Genomic DNA, 26,907 nt, shown 5'->3' with positions numbered 1-26,907 from the left:
AGCAATGTGGATGGACCTAGAGAATATTATGCTTAGTGAAATAAGTCAGACAAAGAAAGACAAATACTACATAACTCTTATATGTGGAGTCTAAAAAATACTACAAACAAATGTATATGCAAATGAAAATAGACTCACACAGAAGGAAAAGAAACTAGTGGTTACCAAATGGGAGAGGGAAAGAGGAGTGGCAAATTGGGGGTACGGGATTAAGAGATACAAACTACTATGTATAAAATAGATAAGCACCAAGGATATATTTTATAGCACAGGGAATTATAGTCATTACCTTGTAATAACTTTTAATGGCATATAATCGTAAAAATACTGAATCACTATGCTGTACACCTAAAACCAATATAATACTGTAAATCAACTATACTTCAATTTAAAAAAATCTAAATTTGTCTAACCCACTTTAAAAGGTAGTTTATGGTCAGGGAGAAATTCTAGAGAAAATAAACATTAAAAATTAAAATTAAATATCTCATTTATAATTATAAGAGCAATGAAAACTCCAGATAATTTTGATCGAAGTTATTGTACATCTATGTTCTATAGTGCTCATTTATAGAAAAAGTCCTAGTGTCATTTTGTCCATCACTAAAATATTGTTCAGTGTTTGAAATTCTCTAATAGAATATTATGATCTGAACAGAGAAGGAATGCTCACATTTTCCCAAATTAAATTAATTTTAAGTTGAAGTCAAATAATGTATTCTTAACAACTGGATGAAATTTGTCTCTCAACAGCGTCATCATGGATTGGTAAGATTAATAAATATATTTTAAACTTTTCAATCACCATGTCAGAAAAATAATGGGCACATGTCTAGAAAAGATAAAGGAGCATTTTGGAAACTGATTTGACCACAGAAAATCAGAGGTTAATTCTTCCTTTAGTCTTTTAAAATTATCTCCTGATATTTGTTTTGCAGCTTCTAATTAATAAGGCAAAATGTGATGATATTTCTGGGGATCGAAAAAGAAATGTGTTGTTGTTATTATGCTTTTCCTAAGTTCTAACCTTGAGAACAAAAGTGAAGATGAATAGCATGCCATTGCTGTATCATAGGGATGATGTATTTCAAATGCTGGACTCCTTCCACAATGTTCTTTGAAACATTGCTACTAAGGAAAAAAAAATGTTAAAGGAACTCATTTATTGATTCTCAAATCCATTGCTGTTTCAGGTTTTGCCTAAGCTAACCAGTGCATTTTATTTTGGAAGCCACTGACACAACAAAGTGCTGTAACAAGTGAACATAAAATATATTAATAGACACAGGTAATAAAAACTTGATTCCAAACTTTAGTGAATTTGAAAAAGAGACTAGGGGTTTTAAAACAATGATAGCCTATAAATAAAAAAGCAGATTCAAACAAAGCTCCTACAGGATTTGTGACAAATGGTCTTCTAGTCATTATTAAGAAGACAAACCCAAGTCGTATTTTGTGAAGATGTTAGGTAGAGTTGATATTTCTCTAAAATTATTCAACCTACTGATTTCCGGTACTAACTTCCATAAGGCAAGAAGAGAGGATAGGAGGAATGTGACAAGGGGAAAGGAACAATAATAATAATAATAGTGGTAGAAGTAACAATAATGAACATTTATTCAACAAAGATATAATAAGAATTTTACATGGATTGTGTCATTTAATCTTCACAAATAACTTTCCGAGGTAGGCAGCCTAATTTGTTAGAGAATTATTCTAACTTAGTATTGATAAAAGGATGAGCTTTTCATGGTTGAAAACTCAGATTCCCCTTTGCCTCTCTTTGAAAATGCATCAGATGCCTCTCAGTGATATTTTTGCTTCTGGTAACAAACACTTATGTCTTTATAACTCATTACTGCAGAATCAAGATGTAAATTCTTTGAAACTAGGATGATGGCTACCTCACCAAATTGCTTACAAGAGTGTTCTACCTCTAGTTATATAGTTAACACTACTGACAACACAAAATGACAAAGATCATGGTTTAGCAAAAGCATTACAGTTCACTCTGCAAATGATTTACCATCATTCAGCTGTATGATTAGCTCTTGTTTTTGTTGTTTTTCTTTTTGATGGCAGGGGTGGTAGTCCATTGGTATTAAGTGCAGAGCTAAAATAGTTAAATTAAAATGAAAGCCTTCACTGTAGACTAAAGAATAAATATCTTACATTATTGAAAATTAGAACTTTCTTATCAAAGCCCAATACAAAATTAGAAACTTCAGATAACATGGAGTTATTAATAAGACCAGCAATTATGGGAAAAATAATGAATATCAAGGTCAAATTTATCAACAGGATCATAATTTTTAACCCTGATTTTCTTCTTTCCATGTTTTAGGAAACTATAAATTTGGAATTTGGAACATAACAATTCATAAATATTACTCATCTGGTTAAGATTCCATGCCATAACTTTACTTTATTGATTATAATTTTATTTGGGCTAAACTGTAGCCTCCCAAATGTCCCATTCTGGCAAACCCAGGTGAATAAGCAGAAATGCACAGAGAATGAGAGGATTTCCATCCCTATTCTAACTAAAAATCCTGCCTATTGCTTTATTTTTAAACTGCCACTAACATGTTTAAATTATAATTGCATCTTCTCAATGAGCACAGTTCCTTATTATTGGAACTGGCAGGGGGCCTTGACATCTGAGTCATCATTTCACTGTGTCTATTTCTTACTGTGGTATACAAATTAAATAGACATACAAGATGAAATATAGGGGGAAAAATCTGAAGCAGTAACTTTAAATTGAATTAATTGTTGTCAAATCTACAAAATATATAAAGCAATCAACATTGGTAATAATATATTCTACTTCAGGCACATTTTCAATAATACTAACTTCAATTCTAAGGCCAAAAATGCTTCAAACACTTCTAGCCAAATATTGTACTTCTATAAATCAAAACCAATAGCTTTAATATTCCCTAAATTTAAAAGAATAATTCCAGTGTCTTCTCTCAAGAAGTGAACATGTTCTAAAGAAATGTCTCTTTTTCAATACTAAAATTTAATTAGAAGAGAAGTCTTGAGATAGTCACTTGATACATTATTCTGCATATTAAGAAAGTAATAGGATGTAAACCAGATGTTCCTAGATTATGAAATTTAAAACATAACATATTCAAAATGTAGCTAGCTTTTTACCTATATTTATGCAATATTTAAGAATAAGGCAAGCGATCCCCACAATGTTGAAATCAGTCTTACTATTTCTCTCATAGTTTGAGTTCAAACATTGGAAATAGTCATGGGTTTACAGTATCCAGTTTTTAGTGAGTCTTATCATTTTTGTAATTACTATGGGTAGTATTAATAAATGTTTTCTTTTTATATGATGAAATAAATTAATGAAAGAGGCAGACACTATGCAAAATGGCTGGGAATAAGGCCAAATCTTTTTACATATATCCAGGGACAAGTAATTTTCTAAATGACACTCTAGGTTATCTTGCCTAAATAATGACAAGTACTGCCATCATGTAATTTACTAAAATAATTATGTAAATCTCCTAGTTCCCATCACCCATATCAAGTCCATAGCCACTTACCTTGTCTTTATTCTCAGTGCCAGAAGCCTCAGGCTTGGTCCTAATCACAAATGGCGTGGACAGTCGCAGCAGAACCCTTTCGAAGGTGGCATTAACCTTTGGAGAAACAATCTCGAAGCAGTCCTCAAACCTGAGCACTTTGTGAGTGTCACATCGCAGCTGCTTCCTTAGGCCTTCCCCCAGCTGAAGGACTGTCATGTGGGGGTCAAACATCAAATGGAAAGGGAAGGCTCTGCAGAAGGTGTTGATGCTAATTCTGAGGTCCGCAGGAACTTGGGAGGTTCCCTGTGGAAGGTTCTTCGTGATACTAGTATTTTCACATTGTTTGATAAGGAAAGTAAGACCACTACAATTGCCTGGGTTTGAACCATCAGAGCACAGTTTCTCATTTGCAACCTGGTCCACTTCTACATCCAGCTGATAGATTTTCTTTCCTGCAGCCTTAATCATTCCAAGCATTGCAAACCCCACAATGTGGTGAGGGTGGAAGTAGTGGAGCATAAGATTACCTTCAGGGAGCTCTTTGCATAGGAATGATGGTGACTCCAGAGTGGCCTGTTTTCCAAAAGAAGTTCTAATGTGTTCCAACAAAGCATCAAAGCCATTAAAAAAGTCCTGCAATGTGCCACCTACAGCTCGAAGGACTCTCTCATTCTCATCAAAGCATATATTAAAGAACTCCTCACCAAATCTTTCTTGAATTTCCTCAAACTTCAAACCTAGAGGTAAATGGAAGCAAATGTTAATAAAGTATAATAAAAATAATTGAATTCACAGCTTTTTTAATGCTTACCAGAAGAGGCAGCTAGTGAGAGAAGCAAGAGAGGTATTTCCCTTGGGTACACAAATTTCCCAAATAGGTTAAGTCATTCATTTTGAGTTAAAGAAAGTAAATTTCCGTTCATTTTCTGGACGCTTCTAAGATGTTAATGAGCATCAACTTTTTTGTTGTTGTTTTAAAATAGACTTTATTAGTGCAATTTTAGATTCATAGCAAAACTGAGCAGAATATAAAGATATTTTCCATGTACCCCCTGCCCCCCACACACATAACCCCCTCCCCTGGCAACTATTGATATTGTGCACTACAGTGGTACATTTGTTACAATCAATGAACCTACACTGACATAACATTATCACCCAAAGTTCATAGTTTACATTAGGGTTCATTCTTCGTGTTGTATATACTTGAGTTTTGACAAATGTATAGTAACATGTGCCCACCATTATAGTATCATACAGAATAGTTTTGCTGCCCTAAAAATCCTCTGTGTGCCACCTATTCATTCCTCCCTCCCCTCAAACCCTGCAGCATGAAGTTTTTAAATGCTGCTAATCTAGCTGTTCTCTTTTCTTTTCAATACTATACTCCATTTGCTGTAATTATCATGAATAATATATTTTCCTTAACAATTTCCCTCATCATTAAAGAATTTTAAGAGGCTATTATAAAGTTGTTTATTATGTCCATTCAATATTACTATTTTACTTATCACAATTCACTTGTTAAGTAGGAAATATAACCAGAGAGGGAATCTATGGTACATGAGCAGAGAAAGGCATCAGGTTATCTTGCATAAACAGAAGTGCTTAAATTAGTAATCTCTGAGAAAATCATGCAGGTCAGCTAGACCCCAGGAAGTGAGAGACAAAACAAGGAATTAAAACTGTGGAATGATTTGCATTCACTCTTTCACTCACAAAAATGAGAGCAGACAAAAGTAGAGTAGGAATCTGACCAGACAGAGTTAAAAGTCTTTAAGTTTTCTCGGTTCATACTTATTCCAAGATGCTATGGCAAAAGGAAATCTACCTTATAATAATGGTTATAATAATAAATAAATAAATAAATAAACAGACACACACAGACACACACACACACACACAATGCATTATATAGTAATTAGAAGCAGAATCACACATAATCTAGTTAGATCCACCCTTGAGGAAGAGTACAGCACAGATAAAAAGAGTTGAGTCTGTATCCTAAAGAAAGCTTCTATGTAGAGTCACCCTAGTGCTTCTCTGACTTTGGCTGAAATCAGTACATGTAGTTTACATATTCATATTTTATTTCATTATCTATCTCATCTTATAAGGAGGTCCTGAAAATCAGACAGGAAAAGACAGGTCACTTTGTTAGTGTCCTGTTAGAATGCAAAGTAGTCTGGGCTGTCTATGGCTTAGTTTGCTGCTCCTACTTTATTATTCCCTACGAGTTCTCCCCATCCAGAAGTGAGGGGATAAAACAGAGTCAATAATATTGTTTTAAAATAGAATCCAAACACATCAAATATTTTTTGAGAACTTACCATAGAGTCTAAATATTGTGGAAGCCAAGTTAAGAAGTTAGTTTGACAAAGAAGTTCTTAAAATCCATGTGAAATGAGAAGTAGAAAATTTAAGTGAAAATCAGTCCCGTTATTAAGAAGCATTTCACATTAATTTTAGTTTCATAGATCTGATGTTCAAGAGAAGCTGAGAAAGTCACCTACTAGGATAAAAACATCACTACTCATCTCACATTGTAATGTTACAAGATTGAACTTCAACATATGTTGCATTCACTAACAATAATGCCAGCAGAATTGATTATAATAGCAGTTTTCTAACTAGTTCCCTGGTGTGAAAGAGAGAAAACAAGATAGATGATATCCACTGCAATTTGGCTCCAACTGCTCCATTAAAACTGCTTTTGTAATTATTTACACCAATATATCCTGTTTTGTCATATTACTTAACTTTTTTTTTTCCTTTAGTTTTATAGTGTTCATCAACTCTTCCTCCTAAATTGCTCTTCTCTCTTGGATTATAAACCATTCTCTCCTGGTTTAATTACTAGCTGTCTGAAAAGCCCTTCACTAAAACGTCTTTCTATACAAAATCCTTACATCACCATCACTCTACTGTAACTAAAAATTTCTAATACATACAAATTAAACTTATGTCCCTTCAATGGCAGTATTATTTGCTGCTATTAATTTTTAATTATGAAATTCTTATTAAAAACTAAGTTCAGAATAAATAAAAATTCCTATAATCTGACTATATTTGCTGAACAACAAAATTCCACGTGCCACTGAAAATATTCCATGGATTGCTTCTACACTTTGCAGAGTTGTGTCTTAAAGGACTTAGGGTCTTTATGCACAGATGAGAAAAAGAGAATTTCTTCTAACTTGCATTTTTCATAACATTAAAAATGCCCTCGCAGTTATTAAGAACACAGATATAATACAGTAAGCTTATGTCCTATTTCCAAATATCATAATCCCAAAGAATCATACAGAAAATAACAAGTAAGTAAATTCACCAGAGGCAACAAAATTAAAACTACTTGTGAGTACAGCAGTCTATCAATCCTTGTTGCTTTAAAAAGCACTTCTGTACCTAAGATACAATGGTTATTAAGTCTCAAATGATAATGCTAAAGCCTACCAGGGTGCTAAAGTGACTTGTATCAATAAAGAAAAACTAAATTATTTTTAATATTATATGCAAATACCATACATGGCAATTCTATATACACCACAGTATTCAATTAACTAATAAATATTTTTGGTCTCACAATTGTTAAACTGTGCAAGCTGAGAAAATAAAAAAATTCTTAGAGCTTGAAAAATTAGAACTAGGGAATGATCACTTCAACTTCTGCAAATATGCTATGAATCAATACCCAAGACTTGCACTTTAAACATCTCAAAATTTAGAAAGCACAGAGAAAGTAGTTTAGCTCAGTCTCACTCCCAAGATTCCACTTATAATTGATGCAAACACCCTACTTCCAGTAAATCACCTGAAACATAGAAACAATGCTCATCTGCTCTTATCACAAGAAGCTTGACATTTGGGTATATAAAAATACATTTCTTAAAGAGGCAAAACTTACAATAAAACTGCTTTCATTAGCAGGTAAATTAAAGGAATTTTAAATTACTATTAATTCATCCCTTCAAAAAAATGAATAGCTTAAATTCTGACATCCTTTAACTGAAAATGAAATAGTGAATGAATCTTTTGTCCCTTATCCAACTTCACACTGTGCACCTCTTGAGGGCATATATGTCTGCATACCTATCACTAGCATAATGCTCAGCACATGGAGACTAAGTATTCATTCATAGAAACTAAACATTCATCTAGAATCAATTTTAAAGCTACAGTTGTGTCACATCAAAAGCTACCAAGACAACTTTTCTCTCATGGGCCCCCACAGATAATTAAATTACAGATGATTGGGCTATAACAGAGGCATACAGGAGCTATGACAGTATGGGAAAAAGAATGTCTGACTTTCTCCTCAGGGAGATAAAGTTTGAAAGATAATATTAAGAAAAAGTAGGTGTTCAAAAAGCCAACAAGGAAGGAAGGAGCACTCTAACAGATGGACAGTAATGAAATATGAATGAAGCAGGGAGGTGAAAGAGCCCAGCAGAATCAGGGAAGAGCAAGTAGTAAGTGTATAATGGCTGTGGAGCAGGGGTGGTGGGATGAGCTGCTAATTAATCAGCAATGCAGAAGTTGGACTTAAGTGTGACAAGACCAGAGTCAAAGATAGCAGTCAAAGAGATGCTGCAGTGTCTCTATAAGGTTATATTGATTGAATTAGGTAGTTCCAGTAAGAATGGAGATATTAGTACCAAGCAGTGTGCCAAACATTTTTGTATATTACTTTAACATTTAAAAAATTCCTATCAAGTGGATATTTTTAATTGCACCCATTTTAAAGGTGAGGAATGTTAAGAAATTTGCCCATGTTTACGCAATTGTAAGTAGCAGAGCCAGGTCTCAAAGTGAAGTCTAATACTAGATCTTGTGTAATAAATATTGTGTGATAATGTGCACTGTATTAAATGAGTAAAACATCTGCGTGGGGGAAAAATGCATGTCTTGCCCATTGAAATATCATCAATGCCTAACATTCTGCCTGACATTTATGGGCGCTCAATAAATAATAGCTGGATGTCAGGTGAATTAATGCATCACTGAAGTCTATAGAAAGGAGCTACAAGGAGCAGTCAATGGCTATCAAATGCCACAGAGAGGTCAAGGAAGAAAACTTTAAATTGGATTGGTCAGAACTTCGGGGACCTTTGACAGAGCAATTTCAGTGGGGAGGTGGAGGCAAAAGACTGAGTATAATGGGTTGAGGAGGGTGGGACAAATGAAGAAACAGAATATTAGTTTTCAGCTGTATCAATAATATTATTGGAAGGCTAAAATTACTTATTTTATAAAATTGTTTTTAAAAAAATCTGGCCTCCATGCTTGGAAAGGGAAATGTTGCCTTCATTGAGAACTGAGTGAATAGAGAAAGGTATGACACGAAAGATATAGCATTGAATGGGGTCCTGGATCCTCTGGGGGAAGATTTATTAATAAAAGAGGGAAATTTGTGTCTTTCTAGGTCCAGAGACCATCCTTATCACCCAGCAAATGTATCAGTCTCCACTAACATGGGAAAATACCAAAGCAGAAGGTATTTCTTCAAGTTGCTTAAACTTCAACCAAGGAGCTGAATACCTACCAGCTTATCACTTCTGTGAATTGTGGACCTTCATAATTACTTTTTGATTAATTACTTAGGTTTCATCAACCTAATATCTAAGTAATAGAACTCAATCACAACAGTATCTCAAGTCCAAAAGATTTCAACATTTTAAGTAAACAATTATCCTTTTAGACAAACAATTATTTTTCCAGCTTTATTGAGATATAACATGGTGTAAGTTTAAGGTACACAATGTGTTGATTTGATACACTTAAATATTGCAAAATGATTAGCATCGTACCATTAGTTTACATCTCCATCACTTCACATAATTACCATTTCTTTTGTTGTGGTAAGAATATTCAAACTCTGCTCTTAACTTTCAAAGTATAATGCACAATTGTTAACTATAATCACAAGGCAGTGCAATAGATCTCCAGAAATTAGTCATCTTCTAACTGGAAGTTAGAACATTTCCCTATTTCCCCCAGCCCCAGGTAACCACCATTCTACTCTCTATGAGTTTGGCTTTTTCAGATTCCATATATAAGTGACAGCATACAGTATTTGTCAAGAAAAAATTATTTTATCTAGCAAGACGATAAGATGTTTCTCAACTATGTTTGAAACCCACATGACACTTTTATAAGAATATAATTCTAGTGCCATGCCAATCTACAAATAAATAAAGTCTCTGCATCCAGAGATTTAAGGGTAAATATTACATATGTCTAAATAATAACAAAGAAGAAAGCCTGGAAAGAAATCCCACTGCCCAAATCGTAATTTTAAGGGAAATTGTTTTGAATCTGAGCTATCAATACAGTCTCATTTGCATCTTGGTGAGGTGAGATAAGACGTTTGTAGTTAGAGTACTTTAGTTAAATAAGTAAAACTGTTGGGATAATAGTAAAAAGAAAGAGTCTTATCAATTTTGCTCTTAATCTATGAAGGGTTAAACTGCAATTTTCTACCATTTTAGAGGCATTTAATTCTCCTCCTTTTATTGCATTTGTGGCATCCTGTCCCTCTCCAAAAAAGAACACAGAATAAGTCATATATTTATTTTTAAGTGTAGGTGAACTAAATTAAATTTTCCTTAATATTTAAAAATTTTTATTATATAATTAAAAATAGCAAGACACATATGCAGATTTTTAAAACAGGGTTTTAACATCTAATTTGCTAAGCATAGCATTAGAGGAAACCCTCTAACATATTTAAGATTAGTTCTTGAATACCCAAAGGAATATTTATTATTATAAGTGTAGTAAGTACTTCAGGCACAAAAATATTTGTGATGGTTAAGTTTACAGTTTGTAATTTTGAGACTATGCCAAGGTATGCTTTAAAATATACACAGGACAAAAAAATAAATTAAATAAAATAATAAAGTAAACAGAGGGCAAAAATTTTAAGTTAGAAACATGGCATAATGGAGATGATGCCAAATCCTGAGTACTGGGAGTACTTTTTTACCCAGAAACTATATCTAAAAAGCAGAACATCATAAAAGTACACTCCAACAGTATCAGTTAGTACTCCTTGCTTTCAAACAGAAGAGCACATGTTTGTGCCTTTCTTGTAAAATACCAGATATCCTCTTGTATTATAAATATTTGTCTATGATCCTTCTGTTGACCATAAACAGATTTAGTAGGACAACTCGTGAAATGTATGATCTCTAGAAACAGTGTGATCTAGAAAGAGAAAAAGAAACCAATGGAGGAAGGACTATAACTAAAACAATAATAGAATTTTCCCTGAACTGTAGAAGATTGTGAATCAACTGATAGAAAAGGCACAAGCTCCAGCCAAGACTGGTAAGAAAACACACACACATACACACACGCAAAAACCTAAGCACATCTGGTTAAATTCCTGAAATACAAGAGATAAAATCTTTTAAGTTGCAGGAAAGAACAAGTAATTTTCAAAAAACTTAAAAAAAAAATGTTCTTATTTGCAATTCTGTAAGCTAGATGAAGGTGGAATAATATATGTGGAATACTGAGAGAATTTAAATCTAAGAATTCATTATCCAGCCAAGATATCTGGCAGATTCAGAAACAATATGACTCAGTGAAACACCTGAGGAAAATAATTGAAAAAACACTTTAACCAAACAACAAATGAAACAGAGGAGTCCTGGTAAGAGAAAATGGGAAAAGTAAAAACATCAAGGAGCAATGAACCTTGCAACACACACACACACACGTGTGTGTGTGTGTGTGTGTGTGTGAATGACAGATATTTTTTGCAAATTTGTAATATAAATGTAAATAAAAATTACTGAAATAGAGAGAAAGGGAAACTATTGACAACTGCAAGGTAAATTTTATTGACAATCTGTAACTAAACAATCTCAGCAAAACCCAAGAGTTAGGAGGTTAGGGAGAAACAGTAGGGAGGGGGAAAGGAGAAAATGTTCTAACAGCACTCTAAAGGTCTCTTCCAAATGGGATATGGCAATTAGAGAAAAAGATACATTCTTAGTAAGGAAATAAGTGATATTTTGTTTTAAAATAATGAAAAAACACATGGACCTAATTTTAGTAACAAGAAAGGGAAGCTAAGCAATAATGAAATGGGAAAGTAGAAGAGAACTTTCAAACTACAAAGGTTAAAAAAATTTTATATTCAACATGATCAAAATAGCAAAAATAAGAAAAAACAATGTAAAATGAATAATTATCATAAATCAAGTTGGAAGAAAGAAAATCAGTAAATTATGCATTTAATTAGGTGTAAACAAATAAATACCATCAAATGTCAGAAATTCTCACCCCATATATAAGAATTGCATATCTATAAAACAACTTATAAAAGGTGATTTAAAAAAAAAAGTTTGAAAATAAATGTTAGGCAAAAATTTCCAAGAAACTACAAGAAGAAAAAAAGCAAGGAAGGAGTAGTATTAATATCAAATAAGGTGGAATTAAGGTTAAAAGTGCTAATCAGGATAAAGAGAGACATTATATAAAAAAAAAAATCACAATTTACAAAGAAGACCTAAGAGACATGAACCTGCAACATTGTAGCTAAATATACAAAGTATTAGTAATTAGAAATTGATGGCTAATGAGCAAGGGATTTCTTTATGGAGTGATAAAAAATGTTCTAAAATTGATCATAGTGATAGTTGCACAACTTTATGAATACTCTAAAAACACACTGAGGTATGCACTTTATTAATTTTTTTTTTTGCTGTACGCGGGCCTCTCACTGTTGTGGCCTCTCCCGTTGTGGAGCACAGGCTCCGGACGCACAGGCTCAGCGGCCATGGCTCACGGGCCCAGCCACTCCACGGCATGTGGGATCTTCCCGGACCGGGGCATGAACCCGTGTCCCCTGCATCGGCAGGTGGACTCTCAACCACTGTGCCACCAGGGAAGCCCGAGGTATGCACTTTAAATGGGTGAATTGTATGGTATGTGAATTATGTTTCAATATGCTTGTTACACATTTTAAAAGCTAATAAAAAATCGAATTTTACTCTAATGAAAAAACTCTAGACATTTATAGAGGAAATTATAGTAGGATTATAATGGGAAACTTTAATATATCTCTCTCAGAATCAGATGGATCTGACAGACAAAAAAAAGCAAAGTCATAGAGAAATTAAATAAAAACAAAAGAAAAATGTAATAAAAAATGTCATTAGTAAATATTAATGTGCTTTTTTCAGAATCAACATATCAAAGATTAAAAAAGCAAAGTCATAAATAAAATAAATCTCAACAGCAATAAAAATATTCAGAGGAAAAATGAAATTAAAATAAATAAAATTTAATAACAAAGGCAATAAATGTACACGTGTGTATGTACATACACATGCATACATGTTTATAGTATGTGAAGATATTACAAAAATTGCTCAAGTACTTAGCCACAAAATTTCCATAATATGTTTTTAAGGAAAGATTTTGCAGATCACATTTTTCTAATAATAATGCAAATAATAATAACACTACAGCTACATGTAAAAGAATGAAATTAGAACACTCCCTAACACCATACACAAAAATAAACTCAAAATGTATTAAAGACCTAAATTTAAGCCAGAAACTATAAAACTCTTAGAGGAAAACATAGGCAGAACACTCTATGACATAAATCACAGCAAGATCCTTTTTGACCCAGCTCCTAGAGAAATGGAAATAAAAACAAAAATAAACAAAGAGGACTTAATGAAACTTAAAACGTTTTGCACAGCAAAGGAAACCATAAACAAGAGGAAAAGACAACCCTCAGAATGGGAGAAAATCTTTGCAAATGAAGCCACTGACAAAGGATTAGTCTCTAAAATTTACAAGCAGCTCATGCAGTTCAATATCAAAAACACAACCCAGTCCAAAAATGGGCAGAAGACCTAAATAAACATTTCTCCAAAGAAGATATACAGATATCCAACAAACACATGAAAGGAGGCTCAACAGCATTAATCATTAGAGAAATGCAAATCAAAACCACAATTAGGTATCACCTCACACCAGTCAGAATGGCCATCATCAAAAGATCTACAAACAAAAAATGCTGGAGAGAATGTGGAGAAAAGGGAACCCTCTTGCACTGTTGGTGGGAATGTAAATGGATACAGCCACTATGTAGAACAGTATGGAGGTTCCTTAAAAAACTAAAAATAAAACTACCATACGACCCAGCAATCCCACTACTAGGCATATACTCTGAGAAAACTATAATTCAAAAAGAGTCATGTACCACAATGTTCATTGCAGCTCTATTTACAATAGCCAGGACATGGAAGCAACCTAAATGTCCATCAGTAGATGAATGGATAAAGAAGATGTGGCACATATGTACAATGGAATATTACTCAGCCATAAAAATAAACAAAATCGAGTTATTTGTAGTGAGGTGGATGAACCTAAAGTCTGTCATACAGAGTGAAGTAAGTCAGAAAGAGAAAAACAAATACCGTATGCTAACACATATATATGGAGTCTAAAAAAAAAAGAAAGAAAAAAAGGTTCTGAAGAACCTAGGGGCAGGACAGGAATAAAGACGCAGGCGACACGGGGAGGGAGAAGGGTAAGCTGAGACGAAGTGAGAGAGTGGCATGGACTTATATATACTACCAAATGTAAAACAGATAGCTAGTGGGAAGCAGCCACATAGCACAGGGAGATCAGCTCAGTTCTTTGTGACCACCTAGAGGGGTGGGATAGGGAGGGTGGGAGGGAAACACAACAGGGAGGAGATATGGGGTTATATGTATATGGATAGCTGATTCACTTTTTTATAAAGCAAAAGCTAACACACCACTGTAAAGCAATTATACTCCAATAAAGATGTTAAAAAATAATAATAATAAACACATATGTGAGAAAAAGGTAACCAAAAATTTATCTATTTAGAAGTTAAACAGTATCCTTCCTTGTATTAAAAAGAAAACATTGAAATTATAACTTCTAGAAATCAATGAAAAGGAAACTAATTCATTCAAAATCCTATGAGGCACAACAAAAACTGTATTCAAACAAAAATATATGTCATAAATACTTTCAGCAACAAAATAATAAGTAAATAAAAACTTTCAATTAAGAAAATTAAGTTTAAAATTAAACTATAAAAGCTGAAATTAGTGGATTAGAACTAAATTAGGAGTGAGAAAGAAGACATAGTATATATTAAGGAGAAACAGAGGAATCAAAATAGAACCATACAACGTTCTGCCAACAAATGTGTAAATGTAATATAAATGGATAATTTTTCATCAAAACACAAATGACAAAAATTGACCCAAGAAGAAATGGGTTTTGGATAGCCTTTAAGAAAATTGATAATTCCAAAGTGATTTAAATATTTCCAGGCCATAGAAAACAATTAAAACTACTCAATTCTTTTTATTAAGCCCAATAACTTTAATGCCAAAACTTGATACAGTATACTAAGACCATTTTCTCTTATGAATATTTGCTAAAATAGTAGCAAATGGAGTCTAGCTATTTATAAAAGAGTAATACTTCATGACCAAGTACTGTTCATGTCAGAAAAGAAAAAGCAGTTCAATAGTAGAAAATCTATCAGCGTAAAGTATGACGTTTATAAAATTAAATGAGAAAATAATATTGTTTTATCAGTAGATTCTGAAAAGTCTGAAATTGAACAGCTTTAATAAAAATTTTGAGCAAAACAGGGATATAGAGAAGCTGCTCAAACATAATAAATTCTGCTCTTCAAAAACCAGAAGTAAAGCTTATTCTAAATGGTAAAATACTAAGAACATTTCAACTAAAATCAGAAATTAGGCAAATAAGCTTGTTATCACCATTGTTATTCAATATTATCTTGGAGGTTCTAGCAGATGCTATGAGATATAAGGAACAATAAAATTATCTCTTTTTGCTAATGAAGATTGTACACTTAGAAAACCTAGAAAGCCTTTTAATTTCAAGGCTCTTTCTTGCTTTTTTTTGGTGCACAAAACACAACATTATTTTATAGAAAAAAATACCTACTAGAACTAATAAGAAACCATTGTAAATAACTGAATATAAAATAAACATAGAATCAATAGCTTTTCTCTATATTAGTAGTAAGGATCAAGAAGTAGAAATGGGGAAATATTCTATTCAAAGTAGCAATGAAAATTATAAAATTATAGGAATACACTAATAAGAAAGGCATAGAACTTATATTAAGAAAACTATTAAATCTTAACACAGAAAACAGAAACTGAACAAATGGAAAAAGGTTCCAAATTTCAAGATGCAAAGACCTTACATTATAAAAATATCAATTCCCCCAAATTAATATGAGTTTAATGCATTTCTAATTATAGTCTCAACATGTTTTCTTAGTAATACAGTAATTTTAAGATTCATATGGGAGAATAAATTCTTAGAATAGCCCCAAAATTCATGAATAAGAAGACTACTGAGTAAGAACCAGATATTGGAATAAATGAAATGCACTGTAATTACAATTTTTATTTCTATAAAACAAACGAAGAGATTATTAGGTCAGAATAGAGAATTCAGAATCAAATCTGGGTATATAATTTTTAACGTACCACAAAAGAGTATTTTAATTCAATGGGGAAAGAATGGTTTATTTAATACATGGCACTAGCCATCTGGAAAACAATAAAATTAAATCCCATCTCACAACACACACACAAAAAAATAAAATTCAAGATAAATTAAAAATTTAAAATGTAAAAGACAAAACAATAAATATTTTAGAAGAAAATCTAGGGGACTTTATGTATGCCTTAACCAAAACTGGCAAACAAACATACAAAAAGACATAAAGACATATTTGATTTTGTATGATAAAAAGGTAAGCTAAAACTGTCAGAATAATATATAGAATACAATTTTATTTTAGTAAAAATATAAGTATGCGTGTGTGCATGTGCGTGTGTGTGTGTGTGGTGCGTCTCCCCTGACATTCTGCTAGCCTCTCTATCTTAAATACAACTAATTTGTTTCAGACCACCACTATCAACCATCTAGAATTATTTCAACAGCTTCCTAATCACTCTGCTTTCTAATCTCTCTGCAATCCATTCTGTATGCATCTTTTCAATATCATAAATCTTATCATATAATTTCTCTACTTAAAGCCCTCCAATGATTATCCTTTGGCATCAGAATAAAGTTCAAACTCAGCAGGGCTTGATCCAGCCCTTACTTACAGACCCAACCTCATCTCTCCCAATTTCCTCACTTCACACCTCAGTATAAGCCACTATGACCCACTTGAAGTTTCCTGAACATGCTCATCAATGTCTCTCTGACAGGTTTCTGTCCATGTTACTTTTGTGCTTCGTTTTGTTCTGTTTTGTGTTTTAATAGAATTCTGTTCTCCCACCTACTCCACTTAGGTTAGTTATCTGCTTACACTTATCTTGCAGATCCTTACACCTAAATTCCTCCAGAATACTTTCCTTGACTCTCAAAGACTAAGATGGATGCTTCTACTTCTTCAGTTTCCAAAGCACTTTGTGAATACCCCCAACCTAGCATTTGTCACACAACAGTTGCTGGCTTGTCCACCCCTTCAATCTGACTTAATCTCTTTGAAAACAAAGGTTATATCCTCTTCACCATTCATTCAATTATTATTTTTTAAAAATGAGAATACCTGCTCTGTATCAGTCTCAGTGCTGAGCACTAGGGAAACTATCATGATCAGAATAGATGTGGGTCTTACCCTTATTGAGCTATGTGAAAGATAGTCTAATCCAGTAGTTGTACACATAATCCAACAACTGTACATAGAAACAACATGATGATAGGTGTTGGAATGATAAGTTGCAGAATGATATGAGAGCATATAACAGGGACCTAATGTAATCTACTGGGTCAAAGAAAGCTTCCTTTAAAAAGTGACACATATGAAAGATAAGTAAAAGTCAACTAGGCAGCCAAGAAGGAGGAAAGAAAGGCCATTCCAGACCAAAGGAACATGTATGCGAAAGTCCTGGAAGAGAAACTAAAATGAAGCTTTTGAGAAACTAAATGAAGACCAGTATTGTAATCCTAATCCCTGGCACAGTGCCTGTTTGTAGTACATTTTTTGAATGGATAGATAAAAGAATCAATAAATTAATGAATGAACAAATAAATACGGCTGTGTATGATTGACCACATGTCTGTATAATATATATATATCATATACAATGTATATATTATATAATACTTACACTGATATATCAATAGATGTTTGTATGGGCGCATATGTATAGGTTTTCCATTGCTGTTTTTCACGCCCTTCAATATTCACTGGCAGGTCTTTTTACACAAGTGGGCTAGTTATGCTAAAAGACTAATTTAATAGGTGTGACGCTTACTATTTGACAAATTCTTTTTCTTTTGCCAACAAATAGCCACAGGTGAGAACTAAGAAATGGACAGACTCAGGGCAGCACATGTATAATCAGGCAGCATTATCAGGGCTCTGTGCTATGCTTGCTATCAGAAGCTGCCCACCTGTCAGGTGACTAAGGGCTCATCACATTTCCCAGTCTTCCTTCTCCAGCACCCTGACATGTTGTTGTGTAAGACACTAAGCCGAGAGCCCCACAGCAGTGTGGTATATTCAAAGAACGCACAAAGATGAGCTAATTAAAAAGAGGAACTGCAGGAGCACCTGCCTCAGCCTTGTACCCACACTTGGCCCCTGCTTCTGAAATGCAATCTGCCACATTGTGAAAATGTTAATGTTAATGTGTTAATGTCTCACAGGCTTCGGAATCTCCCTACAGAGATGTACTCTCATCATTTCTCATGCCTGCACTTTTTAGCAGTCTTTTACATGTTGGCTAAGAATTTAAGGAAGAGAATTACTATGCAAATGCATGGATTCCTGTGTCTGCTGATGATACCTGGCCCAGTTTAAATCAGAGGCCACAAAAGTGGCAGAAGAGCATAATTTCCAGAAGGAAGGCTTCTCAGAGGGTTTACTCAGAGCTGTTAATCACTGCTAATGCCTCTTTAATTGTTATGCTTTTTACAATCACTAAATTGTGATCCACCCTCCTCAACTGCTCCAACCCAGTTTTGGAAGCTATGCCTCTATGCAATTTGTACAGAGAGGATTAACTTTTGGAATAAAAGTTGTGTTGTTGTAAATAAATAAAATTGATGGGAATCTGAATTTTTTTTACAACTTCAAACTGGTTGTCAGTATCATATTTGATTTATTTGCCCTGCTCGAATCACATTTTTCATAACCAATTCCCTTTTGATCACACATATAAGATATTGGGCTGAGTAAGAAAGTAATTTAAAGCTGTGAAAAAAAATATCAATGGCATATATAGGGACTGAACCCCTAACCACTGCTTCTTTTGCCTCATAGGTGAGGTCACCCTAGGAATGGTTGAAGCTAGCACCTGAAGCAGAGCAACTGTTCATATGTGTTACCATCTTAAAGTGAATTTGACAGGAACACTGAGCTATGTCTGTCATACCACACCTGAAGATATTCCACAAATAGAACACAAGGGAAAGCCTGAGATATGCAATAATTAACAAAAATGGTAATCTTTTAAAATTGGGAGAGGAGACAACATACGCCTGAGTTCTTCCAATATTGTAATGGAAACTACAATATTTTTGGTTTCATGGCTTATTTGATAAAAAGTTATGTTCTTATGAATTCTTTCACTTTTTTTTTGGCCACGCTACATGGCATGCAGGATTTTAGTTCTCTGACCAGGATGGAACCCATGCCCCCTGCAGTGAAAGTGCAGAGTCCTAACCACTGGACTGCCTCTTTCACTTTTCTAATACAGCATTTTGTAATACAGTTCATTTTTCTGTCCCTTCCCAATTTTTGTACATACTCACACATATATTACAGTTGAATTCATAATATAATAATGTACACAAAACATTTGTGACTTTTTTCTTTTTGTGTAATATTTCATCTCTAGTGGATGCTGGGAGTGTGTGAAGCTATCAGCTCTAGGCTGAGTCTTGCTCTGGTAACGGCTTTTAGCTGAAGACAGCTGCTTGGCCCAATAGCAGGATTCAGGCCCCAGGGCAGCCTGAATCAAAGGTTAGTTTGGGAGGTGGTGAGCTGTAATACAAAGGCAAGGCATCCTTGCCTCAGTGGGGAGCAATTCTGGAGAGATCAGCTGAGACATTTGTTGTGACTGCACCTAGGCATAGCAGTTCAACTTCTCATTTTACTTTCTTCACATCCTTACAGGGCAATAGTCTGCTAAGCTGCAAACACGGGCTTTCTTTCATGAAAAAGGATGACTCAGACTGTGGAGCTATTAACCACAAAGGACTATTCTCAGGCCTTGAAATCTACTGTGGTTTGCCTGGTTGGGTCATTGATCCTGAGAGCAGTATCCAGTAGCATTCCTGAGAACAGATCTCCACCTCAGAGCCTGTTTCCTGGGGAAACAGAGCTATGATAACATTATAAACATCTTCCCATGCTGTAGCATAATCTTTCCACATAGTTCTCAATGAAACAGCTGTTTAATGTTCTTGTAAGCAGATTATCATATTTTAATTGACTATTTCCTTATAGTTGGACTATTGGTTGTTGCCAATATTTTGTCAGTATAAAGAGCATACAGAGAACAGGATCAAGCCATTTTTGATGTTTCTTCTTGTTGTTTTAAACTATTTCTTAAAAAAATCTGAAGTGTGGGCTATTATTAAGATAAAGATATGAAGGCTTTCATTCTATCGACACTAAGGATTTATAGATCATAGCATTGCAAACATAAGTCCAATAGCAAAATATAACACCAGAATACTAAGGAATTGGGACAGATTATTTTACATATTATTGTTTCTTTAACCCAAGACTCAGAATAGGATGCTTGAGAGGCCCAAAGAGAAAAAGAGAACAGAATGGTCTATAATTAACTTCTGCAGCTAATTATACCGTACTTGGCTGAGTAAATCTGAATCTACACAATGCTAGCACCCAGTATATAATAAATATTTCTTGAATACATGTATGTATGAGTGAATAAATAAATATTCAGGTTGCTTTAAATTTTAATTGAAATTCAAGAAAGCTCATTAATGTAGAAATGTAGAAAAGGTATGTAATGTAGAAAATATGGACAGGATACTGAGAAGCCCTTAGCTTTAAGTTCTTAAATTGCTCCCATTCCAAAGTAAAAGTGATGGTGTTGGTAACAGTAATAGCATATGTGGTATGCAGAAGCTAGCAGAGGGACTAAGATGGAAGAGTTAAGGAGGAATAAAATACAGTTATAACTAGTAAAGGTACTCAGAGTCAACCAGAAAACAGTAAGCAAAGTTTGTTATTGCACCAGGACACATGCCACAAATTCATGGAAAGAAGTGCCAGAGACTGGAAGATATTAATGGAAATTCACATTTTAAATTTGGGGCAGATGAGGAACGAGGGCATGGTATATCTCGTGAGATGCACTGGCAATCCTATAGACATATCGTAAGATTTATCCCCAGTTCTTGTCTCTTAAAATGCCTCAACAAGAATCATTTCTCAAATCAGGCTGTCTCTTCAATGATTCGTGAACATACCTTGCTCATTCCAACATGTGTCCTGTCACTCACAGTGCCTCTCCCGGGATCCCCAAAAGAGAGCATCCCTCACTGGACTGGCATAAACAAGGGGACAAAGAGGAGAGGAATCCACTTCTTAGGAAGGAGAGGGAGGAAAAAATACATCACAGTAGGAGGCAAAGAATACCAAAAAACAGAAGCAGGAGAAAGGAAACTGCACCAAAGGCTTAGTTTATTGTTATAGCGATATTAATAGGTAAGCCTGGGGCTAACTTACCCAAAAGAGATATAAAACAAAAATGTCTGAATTTAGAGCTTTTCTTTTTCCCATAAACTTTTATCACTTCCCCACCACTCTTTAAGTCCTAAAGAAAACAAAAGGTTATATGGGAGATCTTTCTTAACATCTGAAAGCAAACAAAAACACATTATCCAAAAGGTCAACCACAACCAGCACTTGACAGGAAAAAGATATTACAAAGTTGTAAGATCTTGAACTCACACTCAGTGATAAACACCACACTCTTTTCAAAGCACTTCTTTAGTACACTGCAGAAAAGAGTCATAATTAAAAGTCAAAAAACATGCTGACTTTTCTCTTCTTAGGCCATTCCCAAGCCTTGCCAGAATATTGCTGCTATTTCCTTTCTAGCTTCCAGAAGAATGTCAAAGGTCAACATAGTTTGTTTTGTCTATCCAACTAACAGTGAAATGGTTGGCCTGGTGGCCTAGAAAGTAAATACACATTTGAGATTTTTTTAGCCTTGCGACCATGTTAACCTTGCTCTAAGTGCAAATCTTATAATGTAGGCAATCTTCTTTTTAAACAGTGAGCCAAATTTAAACTCCACTGTCTGCAGAACCTATACTACAGTAACTCTTACTACTAATATCCCTGTTTCACAAATCAGAAATACCCAAGGACTTATATAAATGAGCTAAGAATGAAGACACATGAAGTCAAGTTCCCATGTGGCAATACTAAGATTTGCTCTATCTCACAAATCCCTCCGATTTGCCTAACATTTCTACTAAGGTGAAAGCAGGGACATTGGTTTGTGAATACTACTGTTACTTGATGTTTGCCTCCCACTGGCAATAAGATTCATCCCATCATTTAATTAAAAATTTTGTCACCACAAAATCAAGATTGTGAGGTTCATAACAGCATGAAAGTGTGTATGTGAGTGAGTGTAGGGCATGAGGGGGTGGGGGGAGGGAAGTTAAGGAGACCTTAGACATAAGTAAGACCTGAGATGACATCTATGTGCCTCATATGTTTGCTTATGGTCATAATAAGTTTGAAATTTGAGTACAATTCACTTAAATCCCATTATTTCTATATAACAAGGTTTTAAAGAATTAAATAGATATGTATCAAAAATGAACACCATTTAAACAAATACTTTGTCTATTCCAACAAGAGGGGAAGTGAATATCTAGTATGTGCTGGATTCTCTGACCTGTTATTAATTTAAAAATCTGGGCCGTGGTAGTAATTTTAACCATATATAGTTGTAGTCACAGGGTTTTCCATCATCTTCTAAATAGTTTGCTTTAAACTCCTATTAGCTCATTTTAAAAAACTAAACAGCTACTTGGTGTGATATCTTGCTTCAGATGAAGATTCTGTTTAACTAATTGTACAAACAGTTACATAGAGATGCAGAAAGCACTGTTATTAAATATAGAAACACTTTTATAGCACAGTGCAATATTATCTAATGACTGATGACAGACTGTGAATAATAATTTACTCTGGGTACTTAAAATGTCAGGGAAGCAATAAAAAAGAAAATCAGAATCTATAGAAAAGATTATGTCAACGATGTCATAACATCTTTGTTATAACAAAAATGTCATAACATAACAGTAAGAGGATTACAAGCAGAAAGGAACAGGTCCTAGTAAAGACGCCACTCACTGTAGTATCAAAAAATAAAATAGATAACTTGAGCAGTAGAATTAGTCAGCAGTTTTGTCACTAAGTCAGGTTATAAGGCCACAAAACTTGAGGAAAATAATATCCATAGATGATTACTGATTACACTGATTACATAGAATTTGATGTTTTCATTGATGATATTAGGAACAGCAAAATATACTTAAGTATAAAAATAGACTACAAAAGCTCTTAAACTCATTTATGTTTGTTATTTTAGTTTAGTTTTGGATTTTTTTTTAATTGGTGCTAAAACCAAATAGAAATAGAAGGTCCCTTTGGATCAATGATCTATTTTAAATATAATTTTATTCAATAGTTTTTAGAAATGTTTTATTTTGATATAATTTTAAACTTAGAGGAAAGTTGCAAGATTAGTTCAAAAGCTTCCATATTCTTTTACCAAGATTCACCAATTTGTTAAAAATTTACCCCATTTGCTTTATTATGCGCTCTCTCTCTCTCATGCGTACACACATACACACACACACACACACACCACTTAAGAGTAAGTAGCAGACACCATGTCCCTTTACCACTAAATACTTCACTGTGTACTTCCTTAGAACAAGAATGCTCCTTTACAAAAACACAGTAAAATCATAAAGATGAGGAAATTTAACACTGGTACAATACTATTACCTAAAACACAGTCCAAATTCAAGTTTTCCTTACTGTCCCAACAATATTCTTTATAGCTACTTTTTTTTTCTAGTCCAGAATCCAATAAAGGATCATATATTGCATTTGTTTGTCTTGTGTCTTTTGTTTTCCCTCCTCTAGAACAATTCCTCAGTCTTTCTTTGTCTTTCAAACAATATTTCTCAGATACTTACCCTTCCAGACACTCTTCCTTGTTGGTGTGGTTACAAAAGATTGAACATAGCACCTAACCACTTGGTACCTACAGTCAAGTCGAAGAGAAAGATATATAGACCAATAGGAAGCACATCATGAAAATATAAGCTGGAGTCTCCCCATTTTTATCAGCTCAAAACCATTGCTTTCTTTATCTTTTTTCTATCTCCCATTTGGGAACAGGAAAATAATTCTATAGTCAGAATCATCATTGGTAAAAGTTATTTATAAAATAACTTTTAATTCAAGGAGTTATCTGAAGTAATATAGAGTACTATACAACAGTATGCAGTAAAATCGTATACATACACAAACATGCACACACAGAGGTTTGTGGGGGAGGGAAGTGTTTTTTTCTTTTTTTTAAGAAATAGGCATGTTTCTTCTAAATGGAAGATGTGTTACAATTTCCATTTATTTTCAGAAATAGAGAAAAATTGGACATGGTGAAACGAACTGTGCTTCCTTTCTGAAGTTGGAGAAGCTATATTCAAATCTAACCTCAATCATTTATTAGCTAAGTGATCTTAGGAAAGTCACTTAAAATCTGGGCCTTAATTACTTCACTGTAAAATCAGATAACAATAGTTAACTATAGACTTTAACGAGTAACAAAAGAACATATGTGAAAATTTTTCATAAAAAGTAAAGCACTGTAATATATATATATACATGTATATATGCATGTACACATATATATGTGCGTCTATAGATGTAGTGATATATATAGGTGGATGTGTGTATGTACATGCATGTGAGGACAGACAGAGAATGACAGTGAGAGAAAGCTTAAGGATGTATTTGATTTGAATTTTTTTCCTGACAGGGTCCTCCCTCTCACCACTTAGAAGAGTACTGAATCCCAAATTTCTCAGTTTGAGTGTGGGCCTCCCACTTTTCTTGGGATGGCTGTCTTCCAGTGGCCACATACAAGCAGCATTGCATTCTGTCCACTGAGTACAGAAGTTCTATTCCTCCTGTCACGTGGCCTTTCCATGAGCTTCTAAACTGGCAGTGTTAAGAGGACAGAGATTATGCCTGGGATTATCCCTTTCCCTTACTCACTGTCAAGTCTCTAGAATCAACACAGTCCTGGGTACACAGAGGGTACCCAACAAATATTTGTGGAATGGTGAACACCAGCTGAGACTTTTTCCAGCCCAAAATACTATGACACAGCATCACTGGCTCCTTCTAGAGGTATTTGCTACTCAAGCAACAGTGGGGAAACCAGAACTTACATCAACCTCCTCCATATTAGGATAAATGATGTTTAAAAAGAAAAAGTTCATTCCTGGAACTCTGAATCAGCATAAACACTATAGTCATGTACAAATCCTATTAGAATTGTGTAAATGAATTAAAAATGATTATCATTAACGTATTAATTATTTAAGCCCATCCCCACTCTCTTTTACATTCCATTGCCTTATTTTTCTTCATAGCACATCACTCTGAAGTTATCATTTTTGTTATTTATGGGTTTTTTGTTGTTGTTGTTTGCCTCTCCACTTTCTGTTTTTCTCCCTGCTAGTTACCAGCACCTAGAACAATACTGAAAGAAGTAGCTACTCAATAAATATTTGTATTGATGGAAAAAGTACTTGAAAATTGTTTCTTTAATGAGGTAAACATTTTCTATATTATTATATACACATATCACTGGATTAATAAACCTTTTCCTGTAGTTAGTACAACAATAAACTTTAGCTCAGCTAAAGCCCTGGTGATCATTTAAAACAAACTAAGGAAGTTTACAGATTTGCAACAAGGTAGAGTCTCTTGATTACTAATTCTGCCATCTAAAAAATTAAGCTTAAATATAGCACAAAAGCAGAAAACTAATGACAAATTAAAGGAAGCAAACTTCTAAATGCTTGGCAGATTTGCATCTTCCTTTTTATTAATATGAAGGATTGAGTATCCAAATAATGAAAAAGAAAGGGTATGAAAACAAAAACAAAGGTAAATAAAAAACAGTCCTAAATACTAAAAGTGAATGAAGAGGAAAAAGAGGTGTCAGAATGTTGTAGGAAGTACAAAGAATCAGGAAAAACAGAACAAAAAGTAGAAAAAAGATAACAATCAGGTATTTTCAGTCAAAATTTTTTTATGCACTAATCACTCAGTGGAGTAACTCACAAAAATCAGGCTCATTTGTCACCGCTATGCTTGATCTCTGGCTGAAATCCCTCTTGATCTCTTGTTTTATGAAAGCTCACAGACAAGTAAAAACTTCCCTTTCCCAGAGCAGCTGCAAACTCACTCTATTGCCCACTCTATTTATATTTCCCCACCTAGGCTAAGTTTGTCCTCTGGTGATTAATGGGATTTCTGGTCCAAGTAGTGGTGGAGAGAAAAATGTTACTAAAGCCAGCATTTTACTAAAACTATGTGTGACCCACTCTTTCTGACATTCGCTGAAGAACAACCTACCATACATCTGTGCAAAGTTAATGACATAGGATGAAGAAAGTGAGGGACTGACCCAGAACTAGTATGCCCACTTATGCAAAGACAGGAGAAAATCAGAAAAAAATATGATGTCATAAATGTGTGGTACAGACAGTGGCAGTCTAAGCCAGCATTCCTCAGCATTAAGGAGACTTGGCAAAGAGATAAAGAGATGGGGGACGGGGGGGAGGGGGAAGGCATCACTAGAGCACATGGCGTCTAGCAGGAGGCATTAAACCTGCAGCCAGAAGACAAAGGGCAATGAGTGGAAGCAGGGCTCCAGTTCCTGTTTAGAGATCAGAAGCAGAACTAAAAGTCCTGAAAAGAAACAGAATAAGTGAAAAGAACTGAGTGGTGTACAAGGAAGCAACCCCCTCTCAGAAATAAGACAGAGAGATAAACCCAGATTCTAGAACCTCTAGTACCAGAAAGTATAACTTGGTACTAAATTCTCTAAGAACTAGAGCTTACTAGGCATCCTTGCCAAAGAGCAGGGTTAGCCTTGGAGTTAAGGTATCAAGTTATGGCTGCATGCCAGAACTATCAGGGGAGCTTTTTGTTCTTCCAGTTTTATTGAGATATAATTGACACACAGCACTG

The 26,907-nt window shown here is 34.2% G+C and overlaps 1 protein-coding gene across 1 annotated transcript in view; it reads right to left on the bottom strand.

The window, feature by feature from the left end:
• The window catches only part of GUCY1A2 (guanylate cyclase 1 soluble subunit alpha 2), a 434,531-nt gene that overhangs the window by 349,622 nt on the left and 58,002 nt on the right, over positions 1-26,907 (bottom strand). The window contains exon 4 of the mRNA XM_030836049.2: positions 3,567-4,285. Coding sequence (XP_030691909.1) covers positions 3,567-4,285 — 719 coding nt within the window. The remainder of the gene's footprint in view (positions 1-3,566; positions 4,286-26,907) is intronic.

The sequence above is a fragment of the Globicephala melas genome, chromosome 8 (assembly GCF_963455315.2).
Source record: "Globicephala melas chromosome 8, mGloMel1.2, whole genome shotgun sequence".
Classification (NCBI taxonomy): domain Eukaryota; kingdom Metazoa; phylum Chordata; class Mammalia; order Artiodactyla; family Delphinidae; genus Globicephala; species Globicephala melas.
The sequence above is the reverse complement of the archived record's forward strand: the minus strand, read 5'-3'. Positions and strand labels throughout refer to the sequence as shown.